At 38.9% G+C, this 26815-nt stretch overlaps 1 protein-coding gene across 4 annotated transcripts in view; it reads right to left on the bottom strand.

The window, feature by feature from the left end:
* TMEM116 (transmembrane protein 116) overlaps positions 1–26815 on the bottom strand; it is a 112772-nt gene that overhangs the window by 5241 nt on the left and 80716 nt on the right. For 3 of the 4 annotated variants that reach the window (XM_032603150.1, XM_032603151.1, XM_032603149.1), the window contains exons 6-11: positions 24199–24248; positions 23181–23264; positions 22483–22621; positions 20380–20524; positions 19756–19829; positions 18460–18981 (exon numbers count right to left, since the gene is read on the bottom strand). In XM_032603150.1, the coding sequence (XP_032459041.1) occupies positions 18775–18981; positions 19756–19829; positions 20380–20524; positions 22483–22621; positions 23181–23264; positions 24199–24248 (699 nt within the window). In that variant the 3' untranslated portion in view covers positions 18460–18774. Of the gene's footprint in view, positions 1–18459; positions 18982–19755; positions 19830–20379; positions 20525–22482; positions 22622–23180; positions 23265–24198; positions 24249–26815 lie in introns of those variants that run through there. The other variant, XM_032603152.1, reaches the window with a different exon arrangement.

A 26815-nucleotide genomic window follows, 5' to 3' on the forward strand; every position in this document is an offset into this window, starting at 1 on the left:
AGAAGAAGAGGGAACTGGTAGAGTGGGAAGAAGGATCTTCAGAGAAGGAAAGTAAGGAGCTGAGTTAGCCTCAGCGTATGTGGTTTTGCCTAGAGTTTAGTGGTCAACTAAACTAATAAGTCTCTTATCGGGACCCAGCTCCACGGTTGAGCTATTCATATTCATCCTGACCATCCATTAGATGTCCCAAACTGGTACTTTCTCATGTCTTTTCTTCTTTTTTTCAATTGAAGTATAGTTTATGTACAATGCTATATGTTACAGGTAGACAGTACAGTGATTCACAATTTTTAAAGGTTATACTCCATTTACAGTTATTATAAAATATTGGCTATATTCCTTGTGTTGTACAATACTGTCTTTTCTTATTAATAACACAAATGTCTTTGAGGTTAATAGAAATAGCTCAATTTTATATATGAGGCTCAGAAAGGAGAACTGTTTGGCAATGTCACATAGTTAATTAGTAGCAGAGTCAGGACTGGAATTTTAGGTCATTTGATTTCATCGTCAGTTTTCTTTTTGGTATTAGTGATGTGCTGGAGCAAGTTAATATCGCTGGTGAGAGCTCACTGTAGCATATCTTACCAATTCTGTGTTCAGTGACATCATACTGGTAGCTTGAAATTGGCCATGGTGGTGGGAGTATTTACAGCACAGAAATAGGTAAATCATACAAATTTGAGTACCAATTGTCAAACACTTACGAGCATATCACCACAATTATTTCTGGTAATACAAAGAAATTATAAACCATGTTCCCTGAATCCAAGGAATTTATAATCTACCTGTCTTTGTAGACAAAACAATATTATATGAACCCAACTGGTTGTGATATGTATAGGACTAACTGTAAGTTCATTAATAGAATAATGTAAGTTCATAACACCAAATAACAGTCAATTGATCAAATGTAGGTGATAAATCCATGGACCTTGACTTACCCTAGAATTATGAATCAGGATTAAAATTGAGAGACTTCCCTGGCGGTGCAGCGATTAAGTATCTGCCTGCCGATGCAGGGGACACGGGTTCAATCCCTGGTCTGGGAAGATCCCACATGCTGCGGAGCAACTAAGCCCGTGCGGCACAACTACTGAGTCTGTGCCCCTAGAGCCTGTGCTCTGCAACTTGAGAAGCCACCGCAAAGAGAAGCCCGTGCACCGCAACGAAGAGTAGCCCCCGCTTGCTGCAACTAGAGAAAGCCCACGTGCAGCACCGAAGACCCAACACAGACAAAAATAAAATAAATAAAAAAAAATTAAAAAAAGATTACAATTGAGAAACTAACGGTCAATAGCTTTACTGTGAATTGCTATTAAATATGAAATCTGACCTCAACACATTTGTTCACTTTTTCATTGATTCATTCTTTCATTCAAGCTTTCACATTCAAGAAACATTTATATGCCAGGAACTGCACTAGATGCTGAAGATAAAAACACAGATTCTGGATGTGGAAAAACTGGAACTTCTACATATCATTGGTGGGAATTTAAAAATGGTGCAACCACGTTGGAACAAAGTTTGGCAGTTCCACAAAATGCTAAACATAGAGTTACCATATGACCTAGCAACTCCACTCCTATAAACATATATATCCAAAAAATATGAAAACATACACCCATACAAAAATTTGTACACAAACGTTCAGAGCATCACTATTCATCCCCAAAGTGGAAACTATGTAAATGTCTATCAACTGAAGAATGGATAAATAAAATGTTGTATAGCTATACAACAGACCATTATTCAGCAATAAAAAGGAAAGTAGTATTGATACATGCTACAGTATGGATGAATCTTGAAAACACTATGCTAAGTGAAAAAAGCTAGTCACATAAGGTCACATATTATATCATTCTATCTATGTTAAATGTCCAGAATAGGCAAATCCACAGAGACAGAAAGCTGGGGTGGAAGAAGCTGAGGGGGAAAGTGAGGAGGGACTGCTAACCAGAACAAGTTTCTTTTTGGAGTGATAAAAATGTTCTAAAATTAAATTGTAGTGATAGTTGCACAATATTTATTCTAAAAACTTTTGAATTGTGAGCTTTAAAAGGGTGAATTTTGTAGTAGCTTAATTATACATCAATAAAGCTATTCTTAAAAGTAAAAAAATTAGGGAATTCCCTGGTGGTCCAGTGGTTAGTACTCCACACTTCCACTGCAAGGGGCACGTGTTCGATCCCTGGTTGGGGAACTAAGATCCTGCAAGCTGCGTGGTGTGTACCAAAAAAAAAAAAAAATTATAAAAGTAAAAATATTAAATATAAGGCTAAAGTTCCCTTTTATCAGTAGTCCTAATCACTTCCTAATCCTCCTCATTGGGAACCATTATTATCAGTTTAGGGTATTTGTTTCTAGACCTTCTTTTAAGGTAGAAAGAAAATATATAGTATTGTTTCATGTATGTAAGTATAACATAAATAGTACCATGCTTTTTTTTTTAACTCATTATGTCTTGAAGATGGGTCCATTTATATATAAGCTCCTCAAAGAAAGTGCTCTGGTGGGATCTTGGGCATTATAAATGCTTACTGTATTTGATGTAATTCAAATAAATAGCATCAAGATATTTGGGGAAAGGCATTGTCATTTCTGCAAAGGATTTCATGCCTGGCTAATTCCCTGGACCTTCATGGTGGGTTAAATATTCCTGATGATATAGTAAGAACTTTGCTACAATCTTCTTCAATTAAAAAAAAACTTTGCTCCAGCAAAGGGTTGAGAGTACAAGCCCTGGGACTTTGTATGGAGGAGCCATACTGGAGGTAAAATAAGAAACAGGAGAGGGTCACGTATGGAAAGCCAAGTGCAAAAGTGTTTGAAGGAGTGATCAACAGTATTTATGTAGGTTATTAACCAAAAAGCTTAACTAAATGGGATTCTAAAAATTAATATGAACATACTTTAAACAACTTGAATATTCGTCTATTGGACTATTGTTTGATGTGGTAGGGAAGAACCTTTATTTCTGTTTGGTTCATTAATGGAAGTAAAATGTAAATAGAGAATGATTCATGATTTTTTTTAAAAGAGCCTCTCTGCCATTTACAGTTGTCGTGTTCACATCTAATGCTATAATATATATTTTCAAGTAGCTTTTCCAAATCATTTGACTCAGTGCAAAAACGTTTTCTCTTTACAGTCACATCTTAACACTTTATGTAATATTTAATTGGGTACTATAGTCATAGGTACCATAGTCGTAAGTATAACTTGCACAAATAAGTTTGGAAATAAACATAACTTGGTACTTGGTGGAAGCAGATACGTAAGGAAAGTAGATATTAAAGTATAGCCTACTAATGCTAAATGTCCAGTGAGTTGTGACTGTCACTTTGTTTTAGAGAAAGAATGGAGAACATCAGTTAATGAAATGAGTAGGTCACTTTGTTTTACAGAAAGAATGGAGAACATCAGTTAATGAAATGAGTAGGTAAGTGAAGGGTAAGAGAACTTCCAGTACATACCAAAATATTAATGTTAAATGAGTATGTTGGGCATTATAGGATAGTTTAAAACAATTACAGTCATCACCCCAAACTTGTAAGGTCAACTAGGCTGCAGTTTAAAAATGTGTCCTGAAAAGACAGACTCTTCAGCAAGTGCTGTTGGGAAAGCTGGACAGTGCATGTAAATCAGTGAAGTTAGAACATACCCAAAAATAGACTCAAAATGGCTTAAAGATGTAAATATCAGACATGACACCATAAAACTCCTAGAAGAGAACATAGACAAAACATTCTCTGACATAAATCATAGCAATGTTTTCTTAGGCCAGTCTCCCAAGGCAACAGAAATAAAAGCAAAAATAAACAAATGGAACCTAATCAAACTTAAAAGCTTTTGCACAACAAAGGACACGATCAACAAAACGAAAAGACAACCTACGGACTGGGAGAAAATATTAGCAAACGATGCAACTGACAAGGGCTTAATTTCTAAAACACATAAACAGCTCATACAATTCAATAACAAAAAACCAAACAACCCAATCAAAAAATGGGCAGAAAAGCTAAACAGACATTTCTCCAAAGAAGACATACAGATGGCCAACAGGCACATGAAAAGATGCTCAACATCGCTAATTATTAGAGTAATGCAAATCAAAACTACAATGAGGTACCACCTCACAGCGGTCAGAATGGCCATCATTAAAAATTCTACAAATAATAAATACCAGAGAGGGTGTGGAGAAAAGGGAACCCTCCTACACTGTTGGTGGGAATGTACATTGGTGCAGCCACTATGGAAAACAGTATGGTGATTCCTTAAAAAACTAAAAATAGAGTTGCCATATGATCAGCAATCCCACTCCCAGGCATATATCTGGACAAAACTCTAATTCAAAAATATACATCACCTGAATGTTCACAGCAACAATAGCCAAGACATGGAAGCAACCTAAATGTCCAGCAACATGAACATGAATGGATGTTCATGAATGGATAAAGAAGATGTGGTATAGATATACAATGGAATACTACACTCAGTCATAAAAAAGAATAAAATAATGCCATTGGCAGCAACATGGGTGGGCCTAGAGGTTATCATACTAAGTGAAGTAAGCCAGAAAGAGAAAAACAAATACCACAGGATATCACTTATATGCGGAATCTAAAATATGATACAAAATGAACTTACTTATGAAACAGAAATGGACTGACACACATAGAAAACAAACTTATGGTAACCAAAGGGGAAAGTGGGTAAGAGAGGGATTAGGAGTTTGGATTAGCAGATATAAACCACTATATACAAAATAGATAAACACAAGGTCCTAATGTATAGCACAGTAAACTACATTCAATATCCTGTAATAAACCATAATGGAAATGAATTAGGTATATATATGTATAACTGAAGAATAGGTATATATATGTATAACTGAAGAACAGGTGTATATATATGTATAACTGAATCACTCTGCTGTACACCAGAAACTAACACATTGTAAATAAAGTATACTTCAATAAAAATAAATAAATAAGCAAATAAATAAATAAAACTGGGAAAAAATTCATGGGAAAGGGGAAATCCTAGGAAAGTTCTCAGTCAAAAGGGAATATGTGAAGGAAGTTGATAACAATATCCTGTGCCTGTGTAGCACTTTTTATTTTACAAAGCATTTTTACAAATATTATTGAATCATCAGAAAAGCTCATATAGATATTATTTCCACTTTACAAATGAAGAAGCTGATGCCCAAAGAGAGTAAACGACAAAAATAAAAAAATTTGCAAATAAACAAACTAAGCCTTGAATTCGGGTTTCTATGTTAAAAAAAAAAACAAAAAAAAACACCTTGTAGTAAGGCTCCATATCACAGTTCATGAAAAAAATTGATTTACCATAGGATGTAGCATTCAATTTCTTAAAGGCTACAAAACAAATTTAAATATAAGGAAGAGAGATTTTCAGAAGGTGGCAGCAGCAGTGCAATTTTTAAAAATCTCCTCAAATCACCCCATAAAAACAGACAAAGCACTATGATGGTAAAAAATCAAACCCTACAAACAACAACAAAAAAAGGTGATAAGTCATCTTACAAACCCCAAGGTATGGTGTATAAGGACAAACTACCAATAACTCCAAGACCCAAGTGGTAAATAGTAACTGTCATGGAGAAAGCAGAGAGAAGTAATGGGATGCCTATTGGACCTGAGAACAGGATAAAACCAAATATCCAATAGATACTCGCTGGAAAGCATAGTGAGCCAATTTGAAAAAAAGCACCTGAAACTGAAGTTTTTGACACTTAGATTTTGGGGAAAATGCAAGGCGTCGATTGTAAAGGGTGAAGGGGCCAGAGAAGTCTGAGGCCTACAACTTTAAAAATTAAAGGACAAAGTCTTCTAGGACAAAGTCTTATGCTGGGGAGAATCTGCTGTTAGTAGAATTCAAATTGTCCAGGATGAAAAGACAAAGGAAAGAGATTTTAACTGGAAACACTTTCATTGTTTCACTAATTAATATGTTATTTGGCATTACATTTTGGTAAATGGTCTTCACCATGTTTATGTAGTATCTTTGTTTTCCCATTAAAGTTTTAAAATAGGGGGCTTCCCTGGTGGCGCAGTGGTTGAGAGTCCGCCTGCCAATGCAGGGGACGCGGGTTCGTGCCCCGGTCCGGGAAGATCCCACATGCCGCGGAGCGGCTGGGCCCGTGAGCCATGGCCGCTGGGCCTGCGCGTCCAGAGCCTGTGCTCCGCGGCGGGAGAGGCCACAGCATTGAGAGGCCCGCGTAAAAAAAAAAAAAAGTTTTAAAATAGGAATAGCCAGTGAATTTTAACAACTTTTTGGCATGCATTCATATTTTATATTTATTTCTCCTTTAACTTTTTTGTGTGATGAATTATGATGATACACTTCTTAATGCTAAAACTCATGCTTATGTTTCTGGCATAAATTCTTTTTGAGCATGGTGTTTTCCTTGAATATACTACAAGGTTCTATTTCTAACATATCTTTTAAAATTATTTTAATCTACATTCAGAAAAAGTGAAATTTATTTTGGAGTTTTAAAAAATGCCATCTTTATCAAGTTAGGGAATTAAAATTATATTACCTCCAGGCTTCCCTGGTGGCACAGTGGTTAAGAATCCGCCTGCCAATGCAGGGGACATGGGTTTGAGCCCTGGTCCGGGAAGATCCCACATGTCGCGGAGCAACTAAGCCTGTGAGCCACAACTACTGAGCCTGCGCTCTAGAGCCCACAAGCCACAACTACTGAAGCCTGCATGCCTAGAGCCCGTGCTCCACAACAAGAGAAGCCACCACAATAAGAAGCCCGCACACCGCAATGAAGAGTAGCCCCCGCTCGCCACAACTAGAGAAAGCCCACGTGCAGCAACGAAGACCCAACGCAGCCAAAAATAAATAAATACATTTAAAAAATTATATTACCTCCATAAAGAATTTTTGGTATTTTCCTTTGGATTTTAAAATTTAGCGATGATAGAGTTGCACAAATAGTTTTGTATAATTTAAAATCCTCTGTACCCATATTATACATTCCTAACTTATTCATTTTTGTACTGTGGTAAGAACGCAACAATTTTTAACAAAAATTTAAGTGTACAACACAGTATTTTTTTTTATTTGGGGTATAGTTGTTTTGCAATGTTGTGTTAGTTTTACTATACAGCGAAGTGGAGTTCCCTGTGCTATACAGCAGGTTCTCATTAGTTATCTATTTTATACATATTAGTATATATATGTCAATTCTAATCTCCCAATTCATTCCCACCCACAACACAGTATTGTTGACTCTAGGTACAATGTTGTACAGCAGATCCCTAGAAATTATTCATCTTGCTTAACTGAGACTTGATGTCATTGATTGGTAAATTCCCATTTCCCCATACCCCAGCCTGTGGCAACCACCATTCAACTCTTTGATTCTATGAATTTGACTAATTTAGATACCTCATATAAGTAGAATAATGAGGTATTTGTATTTCTGTGTCTGGTCTATTTTACTCAGCATAATGTCCTCAAGGTTCATCCATGTCATCACATGTTGCAAGATATCCTTATTTCTTAAGGCTGAATAGTGTCATATGTATATCACATTTTCTGTATCTGTTGATGAACATTTAGGCTGTTTCCACATCTTAACATCTGGTTATTGTGAATCTTGGCTGCAATGAACAAAGGAATGCTAATATCTCTTTGATATCATGCCATTCCTTTCTGGCCTACAAGGTTTCTGCTGGAAAAAACACTGAGAGTCTTTTGGATGTTTCTTTGTATGTTACAAGTCACTTTTCTCTAGCCTCTTTCAAAATTCTCTGTCTTTGACTTTTGACAATTTGATTATATGCGCCTCAGTGTGGATTATCTTTAGATTCATCTTGCTTGGTGATCTCTAGAGTTTGTGGATCTGTATGTCCACTTGCTTCTCTATATCTGGGAAGTTTTCAGTCAATTTTTTGAATATGCTTTCTGGTCTTTTTTGCTCTCTTCCAACTGGGACTCCTATAATGGTTGGCTTGATGATATCCTGAAAGTCCCTTAAGCTTTCTTCACTGTTTTTCATTCTTTCTGTTTTCTCCTCTGACTGCATTATTTCCAAAGTTCACTGATCCTTTCTTCTGCTTGATCTAGTCTAATGTTGAACCCTTCTAGTGAATTGTTTTTCAGTTCAATTATTGTGTTCTTCAGCACCATGACTTCTGTCTGGTAGTTTTTAATATCTTCTATCTCTGTGTTGAAATTCTCACTTTGTTCATGCATTGTTCTCTTGACTTCAGTGAACATTTTTAAAAGAGTATTTTTAGACTCTCTATCAGATAAATAATACATGTTCATTTCACTAGGGTCAGTTTCTGGAGATTTATTTTGTTCCTTTAATGTGGAACATCTTTGCCTGATTCTTCATATCTTTGACTTTCTGTGTTGGAGTCTGTATATCAGACAAACGAGGCACCTCTTTCAGTCTTCATAGACTGGCCTCATACAGGAGAAGACCTCAACCAATAACTCTGGCCAGAGATTCTAGGGGCCTCTACCAACTCTTTCTCTCCCCAGGAAGCAGCAGGCATCTGTGTTTTTTATATGCTTGCTTTGTGCTGAGCCAAGGGGAGGAGCTGTCTTTAATTTTTGCCAATTTGATTACTGTGTGTCTTGGCATGTTCTTCCTTGGGTTTATCCTGCCTGGGACTCTGTGTACTTCCTGGGCTTGGGTGACTGTTTCTCTTCCCATGTTAGGGAAGTTTTCAGCTATTATCTCTTTCAATATTTTCTCAGGTCCTTTCTCTCTCTCCGTTCTCCTTCTGGGACCCCTAGAATGTGAATGTTGGTGCATCTGACGTTGTACCAGAGGTCTCTTAGACAGTCTGCATTTCGAGTCATTCTTTTTTCTTTATTTTGTTCTGCGGCAATGATTTCTGCCATTCCAGGTCATTTATCCATTCTTCTGCCTCACTTATTCTGTTATTGATTCCTTCTAGTGTATTTTTCATTTCAGTTATTGTATTCTTCATCTCTTTGTTCTTTAGTTCTACCAGGTCTTTATTAAACATTTCTTGAATCTTCTCGGTCTGTGCTTCCATTCTTTTTTCCAAGATCTTGGATCATCTTTACTATCATTACTCTGAATTCTTTTTTGGGCAGATTGCCTACCTCCACTTCATTTAGTTGTTCTTCTGGGGTTTTATCTTGTTCCTTCATCCGGTACATAATCCTCTGCCATCTCATTTTGTCTTACTTTCTGCAATCGTGGTTTCATTCTGCAGGCTGCAGGGTTGTAGTTCTTCTTGCTTCTGCTGTCTGCCTCCTGGTGGATGAGGCTGTCTAAGAGGCTTGCACAGGCTTCCTGGTAGAAGGGACTGGTTCCTGCCCACTAATGGGTGGAGCTGGGTCTTGTCGCTCTGATGGGTAGAGCTGTGCCAAGGGTTGTGTCTAGAGGGCTATGGACTCAGGAAGACTTTAAGCAGCCTGTCTGCTGATGGGTGGGACTATGTTTCCACCCTGTTGGTTGTTTGGCCTGAGATGTCCCAGCACTGGAGTCTGCAGGCTGTGGGGGTGGGACCAGGTCTTAAGAAAATGGTGGCCTCCAGGAGGGCTCATGCTAATGAGTACTTCCCAGATCTGCTGCCACCAGTGTCTCTGTCCCTGCAATGAGCCACAGCTCCCCACTGCCTCCACAGGAGACCCTCCAATACTAGCCCAGTTTAGTAGGCCTGGCCCAGTCTCTTATGAGGTCCCTGCTTTTTCCTTGGGCCCTGGTGCACATGAGACCTTGTGTGCATGCTCCAAGAGTAGAGTTTCTGTTTCCCCCAGTCCTGTGGAATTCCAGTGATCAAGCCCTGCTGGCCTTCAAAGACAGATTCTCTGGGACCTCCTCCTCCCATTGCCAGACCCCCAGGCTAGGAAGCCAGACGTGGGGCTCAGTACTTTCATTCCTGTGGGAGAACTTCTGTGGTATAATTATTTTCCAGTTTGTGGGTTGCCCACCTGGCAGGTATGGGATATGATTTTATCATGATTGCACCCTCTCCTACCATCTCACTGTGGCTTCTTCTTTGTCTTTGGATGTAGGGGATCTTTTTTGTTAGGTTCCAGCGATTTTTTTTTTTTTTTGGTCAGTAGTTGTTAAGCAGTTAGTTGTGATTTTGGTGTTTTCATAAGAAACAGTGAGCTCACATCCTTCTACTCTGCCATCTTGTCTCTTGTCTCAAGCTAAGGTTCTTGACAAGAGCTTTTACTTTTGACGAGATCCAATTTATGGATTTTTTTTAATGGATCATGCTTTTTGGTATCATGTTTAAGAATTCTTCACCAAGTCTTAGATCCTGAAGATATTCTATGTTTTCTTCTAAAAAGTTTTATATTTTACATTTATATCTATGATCCATTTGAGGTGATTTTTTTTTTTTTTTTTTTGCAGTACATGGGCCTCTCACTGTTGTGGCCTCTCCCGTTGTGAAGCACAGGCTCTGGACACGCAGGCTCAGCGGCCATGGCTCATGGGCCTAGCTGCTCCGTGGCATCTGGGATCTTCCCGGACCGGGGCACGAACCCGTGTCCCCTGCATCGGCAGGTGGACTCTCAACCACTGCGCCACCAGGGAAGCCCCTGAGGTGATTTTTGTATGAAGTGTTAGGTTTAGGTTGAGGTTCCTCTTTTTTGTCTATGTATATCCAATTTTCCAGCACAATTTATTGAAAAGATGCTCCTTCCTCCACAGAATTGCTTTTCCCCTTTGTCAAAAATCAGATGACCATACATGTGTGGGTTCTCTATTTCTGAATTCTCTATTCTGTTCCATTGAGCTATGTGTCTATCCCATCACCAATACTACACAGTCTTGAAACTCAGTAGAGTGGTCCCTCCCACGTTACTCATTCCCAAAATTATTTGAACTATTCTGGTTTTTCTGCCTTTTAGAAAACATATATTCACAATAAATAAATATTTCACAATGTGTACATATATATCAAATCATCATATTGTACACTTTAAATATATAAAATTTTATTTGTGAATTATACCACAATAAAGCTAGGGGGAGAAAGTTGAGAAGAAAAAAATGCCGAGAGCTTGATAGAAAAAGGGGAAAAGACATTAACCGACAATTGTTAAAAGATATAAAAATGGCCTTTAAACATATTAAAACATTTCAAATTCACTCAAAATCAGAAAAATACAAATTAAACAATATCGACCTGCTACTTATCACCTATCAGTTTGGTGAAAATTAAAACGTATGGCATGGCAATATACTCTGTTGCTTAGACTTTGGAGAAATAGGCACTCTGATACACTGCCAGTGGAAATGAAAACTGGAAAAAACCTTCTGAAGGGGAATTTGGCAATATCAAACAAAGCTACATATGCAATTAGCATGAACACTACCATCTCATTTCTAGGAATTTTCCTCCACAAAAATATACATGTGCAATATTATTTGCTGATGATAGCGTACAATTTCAAAATTATATAAACAATGCAAAAACCCATACATAGGAGAGTGATTGAATAAATTATGGTACATCTATAAAACTACTATGTAGCTATAAAAAAGAATGAGGAATATTTCTATAAACTGATATGGAGTGATTTACAGGATGTATCTTTAAGTTTAGAAAGTGGAAAATATTATGCTACATTTACATAAGAAAAAAAGGGGATACAAGGAAATGTATCTGCTTATTTGTGCAGAAAGAAATACAGGAAAAATAAACCAAGTACTATTGAGACTGATGAATGAGAAGTGGGTGGAAAGAATAAGGACATGGGAACAGGTTAAAGGCTTTGAATACACTTTTTTGAATAGTACTGACTTTTAGAATCATGTAAACATTTCACATACTCCCTCCAAATCATCAGCAACATCCCAAACATGGGGGCAAACCAGAATGAAATACAAACAGTAACATATGACCCTAACTGAATTAAAAATGAATAACATGACCATACTGAATAGGTCTGGATAGAAAAGTACCAATCTAAATAATTTTGGGAAGCATTATTGCAACCTCATACTGTAAGGCTAAAGATAAAAAGAACTGAACATATTGGGTTGACCAAAAAGTTCCTTTGGTTTTTAAGTAAAAATAAAAGACACATTTTTCCTTTTTACCAAGAACTTTATTGAACAACGTATTCACCACTTTGTTCCACTACCTTCTGTCATTTTTCAGGCAACTTCATAATTCCATCTTCCCCAAACTTTTTTTTTTTTTTTTTTTTTTTTTTTTTTTTTTTTTTAAATTTATTTATTTATTTATGGCGGTGTTGGGTCTTCGTTTCTGTGCGAGGGCTTTCTCTCTCTAGTTGCGGCGAGCGGGGGCCACTCTTCATCGCGGTGCGCGGGCCTCTCACTATCGCGGCCTCTCTTGTTGCAGAGCACAGGCTCCAGACGCGCAGGCTCAGTAGTTGTGGCACACGGGCCTAGCTGCTCCGCGGCATGTGGGATCTTCCCAGACCGGGGCTCGAACCCGTGTCCCCTGCGTTGGCAGGCAGATTCTCAACCACTGCGCCACCAGGGAAGCCCTTCCCCAAACTTTTTAATCTTTTTGAGCAAAGAACTGTTCCAGGTGCCTTTTACAGTCTTCCAGGGAATTGAAATTTTTTCCATTAAGAGAATTTTGTAAAGACCGAAATAAATGAAAATCCGAAGGTGCAATGTCTGGTGAGTACGGCAGATGAATCAACTTCCCAGCCAAGCTGCAACAGTTTTTGTCTGGTCATCAAAGAAATATGCAGTCTTGCATTATCCTAATGGAAGATTATGCATTTTTCTGTTGACTAATTCCGGATGTTTTCCATCAGGTGCTGCTTTCAGGTGGTCTAATTGGGAGCAGTACTTGTTGGAATTAAACGTTTGGTTTTCTGGAAGGAGCTCATAATAGAGAACTCCCTTCCAATCCCACCATATACACATCACCACCTTCTTTGGATGAAGACTGGCCTTTGGTGTGGCTGGTGGTGGTTAATTTCACTTGCCCCACGATCTCTTCCACTCCACATTATTGTACGGTATGCACTTTTCATCACCCGTCACAATTTGTTTTAAAAACAGAACGTTTTCATTATGTTTAAGTAAAGAATTGCATGCAAAATACGGTCAAGAAGATTTTCTTCACTTAACTTCTGTGGAACCCAAACCTCAACGTGAATAACATAACCAAGCTGGTGCAGATGATTTTCAACGCTTGATTTGGATATTATGAGTATGTCGGCTATCTTCTGTGGTATAACTTTGATTGTTCTCAATTAACGCCTCGATTTTTAAAAAATATTTTAATTAATTAATTTATTTGGCTGTGCTCGGTCTTAGTTGCAGCACGCAGGATCTTCATCGCAGCATGCGGGATCTTTAGTTGAGGCATGCGAACTTTTAGTTGCAGCATGTGGGATCTAGTTCCCTGACCAGGGATCGGACCCAGGCCCCCAGCATTGGGAGCACGGTGTGTTAGCCACTGGACCACCAGGGAAGTCCCTAATATCTCAATTTGATCACTAACAACTTCAACTAGTCTACCCGACCATGGAGCATCGTCCTGCAAAAAATCTCCAGCATGAAACTTTGCAAACCACTTCTAACACATTCAATCAGTCACAGCACCTTCTACATACACTGCACATATCTTTTTTTGCATTTCTGTTGTGTTTTTACCTTTCTTGAAATAATAAAGCATAATATGCCGAAAATGTTGGGTTTTTTCTTACATCTTCAATATTAAAATGGCTACACAAAAATTCACCAATTTTGATAAGATTTTTTAAAATGCATGCTGTTATGACAGCTATCACGATACAATCTACCAAAATTGTTTCAAATGAAGTTAGAGACAACTAAGCACTACTAGAGCCATCTTACAGAAAAATCTGAACGAACCTTTTGGCCAACCCAATAAACACTGTTCTCCAGTTCATATACTTGCTTTTCACAGAGGCATGGGTTAGTTACTCTAAAAATACTTTACATGTATCCTAGGATTGAGCAAATAAACAAACATATTGTGAATAATTAAAAAAAAAAAAGGAAAAGGATTGGATGTTTGAAATGGGCTGTATGGTACAGAGTAGGGAATGGTGCAAAAGGCATTAAACAGCAGAGCCCTGTGACCTACCCAGAAATCCACAAACCTCTGCTCTGGAAGTTAAGTTTCAATGACTCAAAAGAGTACTGGATGACAGGAAGGGAAGGCTGTTCCATGGGAACTGGGACTAAGGGAAGAGGTTATATATTTTTCTTTTCTTGGGGCCTGATCCTGGATCGTTGTACTGACTGGACCTCTGAAAGTTTCCTCTCCTTGGTATACTCCTCTATGAAGACAGCAGGAGCTCAGCTAAGGAGCACTAAAACTGTTGTTCTTTGAGGGTGGTTGCAAAGTAAGGACACTCCAGAAGAGAGAGAGCTCAAGAGTAGGAAGAGACATAGTCAAAAGGTAGGTGTCATCATGTAATACTCTGAGGGTGGAAGCAGCTATCCTTCTGGCAGGCAGCATAGCTTTGATCTTTGGCCAAACAACTGTGTCACTGACAAAGATTTGGGTCCAAGGGAAGTCAACTCACAGAGGTCTGGGATCATTTGCTGTTTCACTTGGGCCATGACAATGACAACCCCAGTTACTTACTTTGCCTGCCCCCTGTCTTGTCTTCTATGAAATCAAGTGGTCATGGATAAGGTTTGGAGTGATGTTTCTTCAAGGAATGCCGCTTAGAGCATTTGAGAAAGGGCCCTTCCCATATTAAGCTGCATGTCACTTTATTGGTAATTGTGACTATTCTTCCAGGGATGCACTGTAGTGGGAATCTCTTTATTATGAAATAGTCTTCCCTAGGAACCTGATGATGTTCAGAGAACTAGAAGAAAAAGCAGGAAAGGTGTCCAATGTCCTGCTCAAACAAGAAAAATGGCATACTATTACGTTGAAGCAAAAGAAAGAATTATTTGTCAAGAAGTTCCCTGTTTATACACATCAAAATGGGAAACTAGTCTTGCTTTTATTCAGGATGACTGAGTATTCAGAGGATGACCTGGATTCTTTTGCGACAATCAGCACTTGCTCAGGGCAAAAGGGAATCCTGACCTTAGATGGCACTGTCTTTGGTATCAGGCCTATATATATTGAGCATATATGGTTTACAGCATATCTTTAAAATCAGGTGAGTCTTGTGTAATCCGTGGAGGTAAGCAAGAGGAGCTCTTAAGCACTTCACAATTTCCGAGCAAAATAGAACCTTCCTCAGCTCCTATGTCCTATATGTGGCCACTTCCCAAGCATGTACAAGTTGATTGTGGTTGACAATAAGTGATTCCAAATGTGGAATAATAATGTTACCAAGACCACAAAGATGTTAATAGATGTCCATGCTCTGGTCAACAGGTACGCGAAGGATATAATGTGAAAGCGGTGCTTACTGGGTTAGGGATATGGATAGAGAAAACCCTTGTGCAAATCTTCCTGAATTTGCAGGAAACACTTCAAAATTTTAAACACTGGAAAGACTGGAATCTCTTGAGAGGGGTGAAACATGATGCTGCTCATGTGATTATTGGCCAAATTCTTGGGAAGTCTGAGGGCCATGCAGTTCTCAGTGGTTACCTGCACTGCCAAGAATGAAACCATTGCTGAATCTTTCTTTCATGAAGATACACCACATTTCACAGCTTTCATAGCTCATGAGGTTGGCCATGACTTGGGAATGAAGCATGACCATGTGGCCTCCAAGTTCCATGGCCAGCACCTCTGTACTATGCATGACTTTATTACTGTAGATATGGGCTTCAGCAACTGCAGCTTCCACTATTTCCACCAGCTGTTGCATAAGCACAGAGAGGGCTGCTTATTTAATAGAACTGAGCTCCAAAGCTCCTTTTGAAAGCCATATTGTGGGAATAAGATATTAGACAAAGGAGAAGAATTTGACTACGGCAGTGTTCTTGACTGTCAAAAGGATCACTGTTGTCCGCCCTCATGCCAGCTGAGGAAGGGTTTAAATTATGCATTTGGATCTTGCTGCAAAAACCGCAAATCTCTAAAAGCAAACACAACTTGCCACCTCAGTGTGGATAAGTGTGACCTCCCAGAATACTGTAATGGCACCCCCAAGTGCTGCCACACGGATACCTACAAGCAAGATGGCACTCCTTGCAAGGAACAAGGTTATTGTTGCCAAGGCCGGGGTTGAAGCCTGGAGAATCTGTGTGTTAAAATCTTTGAAAGGGGCACAAAGGTTGCCCAGAAAAGTTGCTAACATTAATGAATACCAAGGGAGACAGGTTTGGAAACTGTGGCAGTGAATCTAAAGGGATATTTAAAGTCTTCAGCAAGTGCAAGGCCAGAGATGTAAAAAGTGGGAGGCTGCTATGAGAAAACATCCAAAGGCTCCCATGCATTGAAAAACATCAAACACCCAGTTCCTCATGCAGAACACGTGGTATTGGGGTGCAGAGATTTTTTGAAGCTACAGACTGGGCTGAGGAGGAGGAGGTGAAGGATGATACAACATATGGTTCAAGGAAGATCTGTATTAATCAAAGCTGCATCTGTATTAATCAAAGCTGTACTCCACTATGACCGTAAACTGGACAAGTCATGGAGTCATGGGAGGGGTATTTGCAGAAATTTTAAGAACTGCCACTGTATCTATGTCTATGCTCCTCCTACATGTGAATTCAAGGGTTACATAGTTTGAATAGTGGCCCTCCTACTCTCAGCATGACGAAGAGTTGATAATCCCAATCTTGCCTACCATTTTATTATTTTCCATTCCTACTATCTTTTTATTTGCCTACATCTATAGAATATCTAAGACCAGTGTCAATGCAAAAAATTCATCAGAGAAGATGAACAAACCTGACATATATTTGATAATTATCTTCTTTCTGATAATAAAGTCAAATATGAAGTGATACCGATAGGACATTTTAAGAATTGGACTCCTAAATTCTGGTGTCCCTCAAGGTCTACGGAAATGAGAATCTTGTTTCCATCTGTCTTTCTATATGCTGAATTCTTATTAGTTTTTAAATTAAAAGAAATTAAAGCAGCTCTCTAGGTAAGGCAATCTTTCTTGTTCTGTGCTACCCAGTAATCTGTACTATACATCTTAGGAGGCCTCAAGATATGTTCTTGACATAATGAAGTCAGGTTACCATCCATAGTAAGGCTGAAGCTCATGGCCTAAAACCTAAAGAACTATTATTGAGCTCCCTAACATTTCTACTGAGAACTCCTTTGGAAAGATCTCTGGAACTTACTTTTCAGAGTATACTGTCTAATGCACCATTATAATCTACTCTGTCAATTTCCTCTAATCTTAAGGATTTTGCCTTGCACTGATGAAGGGAATTTATCAGGTGAAAAGTATCTGATTATTAGTTCCAGATGTTTTAGTTGATTGTCATTCCAGTTTTTGTCCATTTGGCTCTCCCCTTTGTTTTGGCATCATAGTACCTGATGCCCTGGCCTCAGTTTGGCCTTGTTAATGACTTACCTGGAGAGACCAAACATCACTTGTTATGTGGCTAAAGAGGAAGAAACATTAAACATCCCTACCCATGAATGAGCCTCTTCAGTGTGGGAATCTTTTCTTTCCCCAAAGGTTAAATTCTACTTGTTAGTCATTCATTCATCTGTGCATTCATTTATTCAATACACATATATTTAGCACTTACAGCCAGATTGAACCATGTAAAATTGACATTAGACCATTTTCACCTACAAAAATGGCAAGTTCATATGGTTCAACCTAATTCTACGTCCAAGCACTATGAAACCTACCTTGAGTTTTTGCTTATAAAGGAGAGTTGAGAAGTTTTTGATTCAGAGTTTTAGTCCTAATTTCTCTTAAATCTTATTATCCACTGTAACTTCAAAAGACTGGCCTTAATTTTCTGGAGCAGGAAGGTTCCTATTGCTAAGGCCTAGAATGGCATGGAATATGTAAGAGACTAGGATGTGGTGTGTATGAGGATCCCACTATCACTTTTTTTTAATTAATTAATTTATTTTGGCTGCGTTGGGTCTTCATTGCTGCACGCAGGCTTTCTCTAGTTGCGGCGAGTGGGGGCTACTCTTCTTGCGGTGCACAGGCTTCTCATTGCGGTGGCTTCTCTTGTTGCGGAGCCCGGGCTCTAGGTTGTGCGGGCTTCAGCAGTTGTGGTTCACGGGCTCTAGAGCGCAGGCTCAGTAGTTGTGGCGCACACACTTAGGTGCTCCACAGCATGTGGGATCTTCCCCGACCAGGGCTCGAACCCGTGTCCCCTTCATTGGCAGGCAGATTCTTAACGACTGCGCCCCCTACTATCACTTTTTTTGGCAGCTTCTGTCCTTGCTTCTTCTGAGTTTCCAAAACTCTTCAAAGAATGTAAACCCAGGACTTTGTACAACCAAAAGGAGAGTAATAGCAATGTGAAGATCTGAGAAAGTTGTTGCATGCCACACTACTTCCCCCACAACCATGGAGTAGAGAGCCTAGAAATACTTTATATAAATAATAACTTGGAATTTATTTTTTGTAGAACAGACTTAGACAAATCTAATATCTATTGAAATAGTATGAGTCTATCTCTTAGGTGGAAAGTGGCTTCATCTCCCTGAATAGTGACTTTACTTGTGAATCAGAGAATAATGATTAGATCCCACCCACTTCACCTAGAGTAGCTACTAACCATGGCACTACACTCGCTTTCACTTCCGTAGTTTAAGGCATGGTTAGAAAAGACTTAAGATGTTCTTCCCAAACATTCCTCCCAAACCATTAGTGTAGAATCATTCCAGTTCTGGATGTTCCAGTTTTACAGTTTCAAAGAATGGTGGAGGTGCTAGTAGCAAAAGCCATGGTAGACTCCAGTGGATCTAGGCCTCTGCTATAGAATCTCTTCTGTGAGCATAATAATGGTGTCTGGGTGTCTGCATCATGCCGAGCTTCTTGCTTTAGTTGGTAGAACTTGTACTGTGTCCAGCTGTACACTCCACAGTTGAGCAGACCCTGAGATGATGCTGTTAGAGCCTGGAGAAGATGAAGGGGTGATGGAGCCCATCCTTCAGATTTTCAGAGATTTGGGGAATAGTTTCCATTCCTCTTATTTATAAATCACTGTTATATTTATTCTATCTCAAAATCAAAATTTGGTGTCAGTTTTTAAAAAATATTTTTCTAGCTCTTCCTGAACTCACTCTTCACACCATACCTTGTTATGGATGACTGAGAGTTAGTCATATTTCTTAGTATATACATAAGGATAATGAAGTCGTTTCAATATCCCTCCTTATTGCCCCATTTCCCAGGTTAGGCTTGAAGAAACTGCCCTATCACCATAGTCAGATAGCCCAAAAAACCCTTCTTAAATCTGATAAAGGATGAAAAGAGAGAATCATTTTTTCTTTACTTCTCTCTCTCCATTCACCTAGAATAGCTAATTTATCCCATTCATTTCACTCTGGGTGAGAGAGAATCATGTCACTATCAGAGTTTCATAAGAACATTATCTGGTAGATCTTGTCTTTTGTTACTCATCCCTTAAAAGAAAACACATCAATGAAATGAAGTTGGCCTGAGATATACATGCTCTGGAATGCATGGCAGCACTTTCACAAAGGTATCTACCTCATCTGTGAGGAAATTTCCACATTCTTCATAACTGAATATAAATAATATATTTCTCTCTTACAATGCAGAAAGAAATACCCTAAGGGGAAAAATTGTGCTTACTGAATAATGGCAATGTAAGAGAACAGGATAAGAGAGTATAAGAACAGAAATGCTGGATGTTCAAGGTGTTACCTGGAGAACATAGAGGGCCATGTGAAGTTTGGTGTCCTGTGGCTTAGTCATCTTTATGATCATCAGAATGACAGCTGTGAAAACACAAAGTATAAATCTTGCTGCCAGCCCTGGCTGCCTGAGCATAATTTTTTTCAGTATACACGCCTAAGCATTGTGAGAATTATAGGCATAATGAAGACTAGCAGTGAGATTAACCAGTTATATAAACCACTGGCCTCAGATCTCCAACCGCTATTCCTCATTGATTAAACTTTGCAGATGATTAGAGTAGCAATGGTGGCAAGACATACTACAGGAACATCATAAGTTACAATTCTTAACTTCTTATGTTTACCAAGCCCTTTCATAAACATTATCCTATCTGATCCTTACACTTTAACTTTATGTAGTAGAAAGGGCAGGTGTTAATGTCTCTGAGTTCTGTCAGTACATTTCCTCTCATATCATCTCACATCTAATTCTCTTAATTTCTAAAACATAAGAAGATACGGGTGGAATGAAGGTAAATTTCACATGCTGGACAGAAATTTGTAGTCATCCTTCTTGGTGAGACTACTTTGCTTGACCACAATCTAATGGTTACCCTTTTCACTGCCCAAATCTTTCCATTAAGATACCCACCTGGGCCCCAGCAGCAAAAGAAGGCCACTGGGTAGAAGCGTACTCGCTGCTCCACAATGTGAATCACTGCCCACTGTTCACTCCCCAGAAAGCCAGTCGATTTCAGAAACTTCTTATAAAGTGTCTGGGCTTGAATGAGTAAGACCTAAACATGAGTATAGCGGTGAGTAGTCTGCCTAAGGCTTACTAAAACTTCCCAGGTCTAGCCTATCATTTTGGAGAGATCCTTCTCTTAGGATCTGACAGCAGGAAAGACCATCCTCCTGTCTGTACCATCTGAGACCAGGCTTTTTTTGAGAGAAAATTATCTCTAGCGTGATCTTTTGCTTGGCCAGGTAAATTGACAGATATTAGTCAAACTATATATGTTCAATACATAAACCTTACATCAACCCTCAGGCTTTCATTTTTCTCAATGAAGTTAATCACAATATGCATGGGAAGTTAAAACTAAGATATAACCAGATTCTCTTTTAAAACACTTTATTAAAGGTTGTGTTGCAGGGAGATCAGCTCGGTGCTTTGTGACCACCTAGAGGGGTGGGATAGGGAGGGTGGGAGGGAGACACAAGAGGGAGGAGATATGCCGATATATGTATATGGTGAATTACATATACAGTACAGCTGATTCACTTTGTTGTAAAGCAGAAACTAACACACCATTGTAAAGTAATTATACTCCAAAAAAGATGTTCAAACTAAATAAATAAAGGTTGTGTTATTAAGTGTTCTGTGCTTAATACCCCTAAAATAAATACTTTAGCACTGTGACAGAGCTTTAATTCTCAACTCCCAGAAAAAAAAGTTTTAGGAAGTCTCTTTTTGCACTTAGATGGAAAACAGATTGTTTTTCCCTTGCATTTGGGAGCAATTTGAATACGGTTTAGTTAATGAAATAAATATAAATCAGTTCAATGTCCTTTTTGTGGGGAGTAAATTAGGTAATAAAATCTGTCCAAATCTGAAACTTTTCCTAATAATCCAGATCCACTCTGTAAGTTAATAACCCAATTACTTAAGGTTAGCCATGTGGTTTCCTTTCCCCACAGACACAGGAATCATAAAGAGGCTTGAACTTATTTGAGAATATTTACATCTAGTAGAATCAGTTCGCCGTTTGCTGATTACAAAAGAATCAGAAGGCCAGTCCTGAATGCCCACTGAAGTCTGGGTTATTCTGAAGGAGCAAACAGGAATCCCTAGGGTGCCAGGTTTTGGGACACATGTCTCTCCTGTCAATCAGTTCTAAATGAAAACCATCAAGGCCATTTTAATATAAACTAGTCATTGTGCATTCTTTACAAAGTTGCTGATTTGATCTAAGCTATCTCCATAACTTATTTTTGAATTGTCAAAGAAAATTTTCCACAATTGTATTTCATTCACAGATGTTGGCTGTGTTAGCAAAAGGAAAAAAACTGTGGGATAAAGTTGGTCTGCAACCAGATAGTTTATAATTCCTGAACTAGCATATGAAAAGTGGAGAAAATGATACTGAAAAGTAGATATGACAAATAAAAAGGCATGTTCACTTGCTTACTGATTTTGTACTGGGCAGTTATATATATAAATAATGTATTGTCCCATGGATGATTACTTGTCCATCAGTCTGATGGTGTCAAATGAGTATTTAATAACTGTCTGAGTCACTCAGCACTTTAAACCCAGTTAGACATAGCATAAATGCAAATTTATAGTCAATAAAGAACTGAGAAAAGAAAACTCTTTAATTATTTGGAAAATTAAAACAGAGAAGATGTCCTGTGTTCCAGAGTATCATACTTTATAAAGAATATACCTGACACGTACTAGTTTTCTGGTCTGGTCCTCCATGAGGATCCACAGGAACACATTATTTCTAGAGTGAGCATAATTCTCGCATAATGAATATAGGCTCTTTTCCCCACTCATCATTTGATCTTGGGAAGTCCAAAAGACTGAGGTAGTAATTAAATTAAATTAATTGATAATTAAATTATCAATATCTACTAGACACTTTCTTAGTTCTAGGACTATAAGAAGTGCCTCTCCGCCCCATCTTTCCCAGGCCTGGGTATACTGCCCCATCCCACCCAACCGCCCCCCCTCTCCATAAAGCCATACCACAATGGTGAGGAGGCTGAGTAGAAAGCTGGCCAGGAAAATGATAAGCCCATAAAAATAAAGTGTGCTACAGACTGATATGTTGGCAGAAGGCAGGACTTTAGCCATGGCTGTTGGTGGTGAGTACATCAGGATACACCTAGGAAGAGAACCAATGGTCAGGAAAGTTGCTACAGGTATAAGACCAGAGAGATACCTATTTGGTGCAACAAAAGTTAATGAGTATGTAATTTAACTTATCATTTAGCTAAGCCTTGCCCATAATACCTTATTCCTTCTCACTGACACATAATCATCTAGTCATTTTGTGTTGTATTTCTGCTTATATATTTTTGGCCTTGACTGTACAACTTGTCCAAAGCCCATTTCAAATACAAGCACCTTGGCCAGAATGTATGTACAAAGTCTTCCTCCATCTTTTTTTTTTTTTTGTGGTACGCGGGCCTCTCACTGCTGTGGCCTCTCCCATTGCAGAGCACGGGCTCTGGGCATGCAGGCTCAGCGGCCATGGCTCACAGGCCCAGCCGCTCTGCGGAATGTGGGATCTTCCCGGACCGGGGCACGAACCCGCGTCCCCTGCGTCGGCAGGCGGACTCTCAACCACTGCGCCACCAGGGAAGCCTATTTCCTCCATCTTTGTTTATAGAAAAGAACAGGTGTAGTCTATTATAAAAATGATAGGTTTGGTCCTTACTTACCTGTGGCTCTGGCTGAAGTTGCGGAAACATTCACTGGCATTGCCCAAACAGAATACAGGTATCATCAATAGTAGAGGTATCAGGCTGGGAGGAAAAAAACTTATCACCCCAATATTCAAACTTTTTTTATGCCATTTTCCCTTTGCAAAATATTCTCCTGTCCTTCTTCCAACTCCATCACCCCACCAGCTCTCCGCAAATACATATACATTTAATTCCTTCAAGAAAAGTACCTCAAAAACTTTAAGTATACCTTCTTTTCAAGTTCCTGGGGAAGTGGAGTGGGAAATGTATTTTATACCTAGGTTAATAAACCCTAACAGAGTTTCACAGAGAGTCTCTGGGAGCTGTATGATCAGATTAAAAATCCAAGTGGGTAATCGTGAAATGAAAAAGCTACCAAGGAGCTCTGTGATCAGTCTGTTTCACTTTTCATGGTGACCAGTAATAACTTCATTCTCATCAGCTCCTTCCTGAGAGCTTCTCCAAAGCACAGCTTTAATCAACCAGTTATTTATGCAGCTAAATATATCCAGATTCCTATAAGAGGAAAAGATCTAGGTAGGAGTAAAAGGTATAAAGTCTAAAACCAACTCAATGTGACTACCACTTTAGGTGAGATCCAGATCCTTTCTGAGCTTAATAACTTTAAGAGTCTCACCCAATGTTATAAAGGTGAAGAAGATCTTGAAAACCACCTACTACAACTTTTCATGATATATGAAAAGGAATTAGAAGTCAAAAGACTTAAAGGGAAATATTTATTGAAGGTCATACAGAGTTAATGGCAGAATTGCGACTAAAACCCAATCTGAAACTTCAAATTGCTTGCCTATTTTACCTGGGAAAATGGAATCAATGATCACACATTTGTTGTTTCTTACTTAGTAAAGCTCTGTGAGGACTCAGGAGTGACAGAATCAATGGAAATAAGGGCATTGTCCTCCTATTTGTTCCTACCTAGACCCAAGACTAACAAGAGTCTACACCTTGCTAGGAAGGAAAGCAAAACTCTTACCTTGACAAAATGATGGCTATTTGACTAACTCGACAGGTATAACCTATAACCTATGAAAAGAATAAATGTGAGTAATGTCTTAGGATATTGCCAATCATATTACAATAAATACCAGATCATCACTTACCATTTGATAGTACAAAAATTCCCAACAGCAGGTTTACTTCAGTTAAGCAATATTTGATATAAAATTCAATGAAATAGGGGGCTTCCCTGGTGGTGCAGTGGTTAAGAATCCGCCTGCCAATGCAGGGGACATGAATTCGAGCCCTGGTCCAGGAAGATCCCACATGTCACGGAGCAACTAAGCCCGTGCGCTACAACTACTGAGTCTGTGCTCTAGAGCCCGCGAGCCACAACTACTGAAGCCCGTGTGCCTAGAGCCCGTGCTCCGCAACAAGAGAAGACACCGCAACGAGAAGCCTGAGCGCTGCAGCGAAGAGTAGCCCGCGTGCAGCAATGAAGACCCAATGCAGCCAAAAATAAATAAATTTATTTTTTAAAATTCAATGAAATAAATAGCTCCTTAGCACTGAAGATAACAGAATTTTATCTGTATTACTATATTCTAAAAAATACACCACAAGCCACAAAGAGGGCCTGTAGAAAGTAGCTTAATATAAGATTTGGATACCACAACAAATTCTCTTAAGAAGAAAGGCAAATATGAAATCACACCATAATCCTTCATCTTCTAATAATAGTTCAATCCTCTCCTCTTTTAGATCAAAGGAGGTGTAGACTTTTCAGATCATATGGGTGGAGTAAAAGTCTATGTATAAGATGACCAGCAGAAACCATTATAGGCCAGTTTCAGTATAATAGGGCAGAGTCAAAAAAGCCCTTTGAATATAAGACCTATCTAGAAGAAAGAACATTTCAAAAATTCCCAGTTGCATTAGACACTGTAAAACAACTTACAGAAGAATGGCCCATATCCCCTAGGAGTTTATGGAGAAAGATTTTGAAGAGAACGTCTTAATATAATAGAAAACAAAATTTTTTCTATTGGATTGGCCAAAAAGCTCCTTCGGTTTTTAAGTAAAAATAAAATACACATTTTTCATTTTCACCAGGAACTTTATTGAACAACGTATTCACCATTTTGTTCCACTACCTTCTGCCATTTTCCAGGCAACTTCATAATTCCATCTTCCCCAAACTGTTTAACCTTTTTGAGCAAAGAACTGTTCCAGGTACCTTTTACAGTCTTCCAGGGAATTGAAATTTTTTCCATTAAGAGAATTTTGTAAAGACCGAAACAAATGGAAATCCAAAGGTGCAATGTCTGGTGAATACGGCAGATGAATCAGAACTTCCCAGCCAAGCTGCAACAGTTTTTGCGAGGTCATCAAAGAAACATGCAGTCTTGCGTTACCATGATGGAAAATTATGCGTTTTCTGTTGACTAATTCCGGATGATTTTCCTCAAGCGCTGCTTTCAGTTGTTCTAATTGGGAGCAGTACTTGTTGGAATTAATCGTTTGGTTTTCTGGAAGGAGCTCATAAAAGAGGATTCCCTTCCAATCCCACCATATACACAACATCACCTTTGGATGAAGACTGGCCTTTGGTGTGGTTGGTGGTGGTTCATTTCGTTTGCCCCACAATCTCTTCCATTCCACATTATTGTACAGTATCCACTTTTCATCGCCTGTCACAATTTGTTTTAAAAACAAAATGTTTTCGTTACGTTTAAGTAGAGAATCGCATGCAGAAATACAGTCAAGAAGGTTTTTTTCACTTAACTTCTGTGGAACCCAAACCTCAACGCGATTAACATAACCAAGCTGGTGCAGATGATTTTCAACACTTGATTTGGATATTTTGAGTATGTTGGCTATCTCCTACGTGATATAATGTTGATTGTTCTCAATTAATGTCTCAATTTGATCGTTATCAACTTCAACTGGTCTATCCAACCATGGAGCATTGTCCACCGAGAAATCTCCAGCACGAACTCCGCAAACCACTTTCGACACGTTCGATCAGTCACAGTACCTTCTCCATACACTGCACAAATCTTTTTTGCACTGCGTTTTTACCTTTCTTGAAATAATAAAGCATAGTATGCCGAAAATGTTGCGTTTTTTCTTCCATCTTCAATATTAAAATGGCTACACAAAAACTCACCAACTTTGATCAATTATTTTAAAATGCATGCCGATATTGCTGTCACAATACAATCTAACGAAATTGTTTCAAATGAACTTAAAGACAACTAAGCACTATTAGAGCCATCTTACAGAAAAAGCCAAATAACCTTTTTGGCCAATCCAATATTTTAAGGCAGAGATCATATTATATTCTGGAATGCCATTGTTAGGGATCAATAAGGATTAAGTGAGCAATTAATCAATAATCAGAGGTGGGGGCTTCTGTGGTGGCGCAGTGGTTGAGGGTCCGCCTGCCGATGCAGGGGACACGGGTTTGTGCCCCGGTCCGGGAGGATCCCACATGCTGCAGAGTGGCTGGGCCCGTGAGCCATGACCGCTGAGCCTGCGCGTCCGGAGCCTGTGCTCCGCAACGGGAGAGGCCGCGGCAGTGAGAGGCCCGCGTACCGCAAAAAAAAAAAAAAAATCAGAGGTGGGTAACTGATTTTCCCTAAGAACTTTGG

This window comes from Phocoena sinus, chromosome 14, assembly GCF_008692025.1.
Source record: "Phocoena sinus isolate mPhoSin1 chromosome 14, mPhoSin1.pri, whole genome shotgun sequence".
Taxonomy (NCBI): Eukaryota; Metazoa; Chordata; class Mammalia; order Artiodactyla; family Phocoenidae; genus Phocoena; species Phocoena sinus.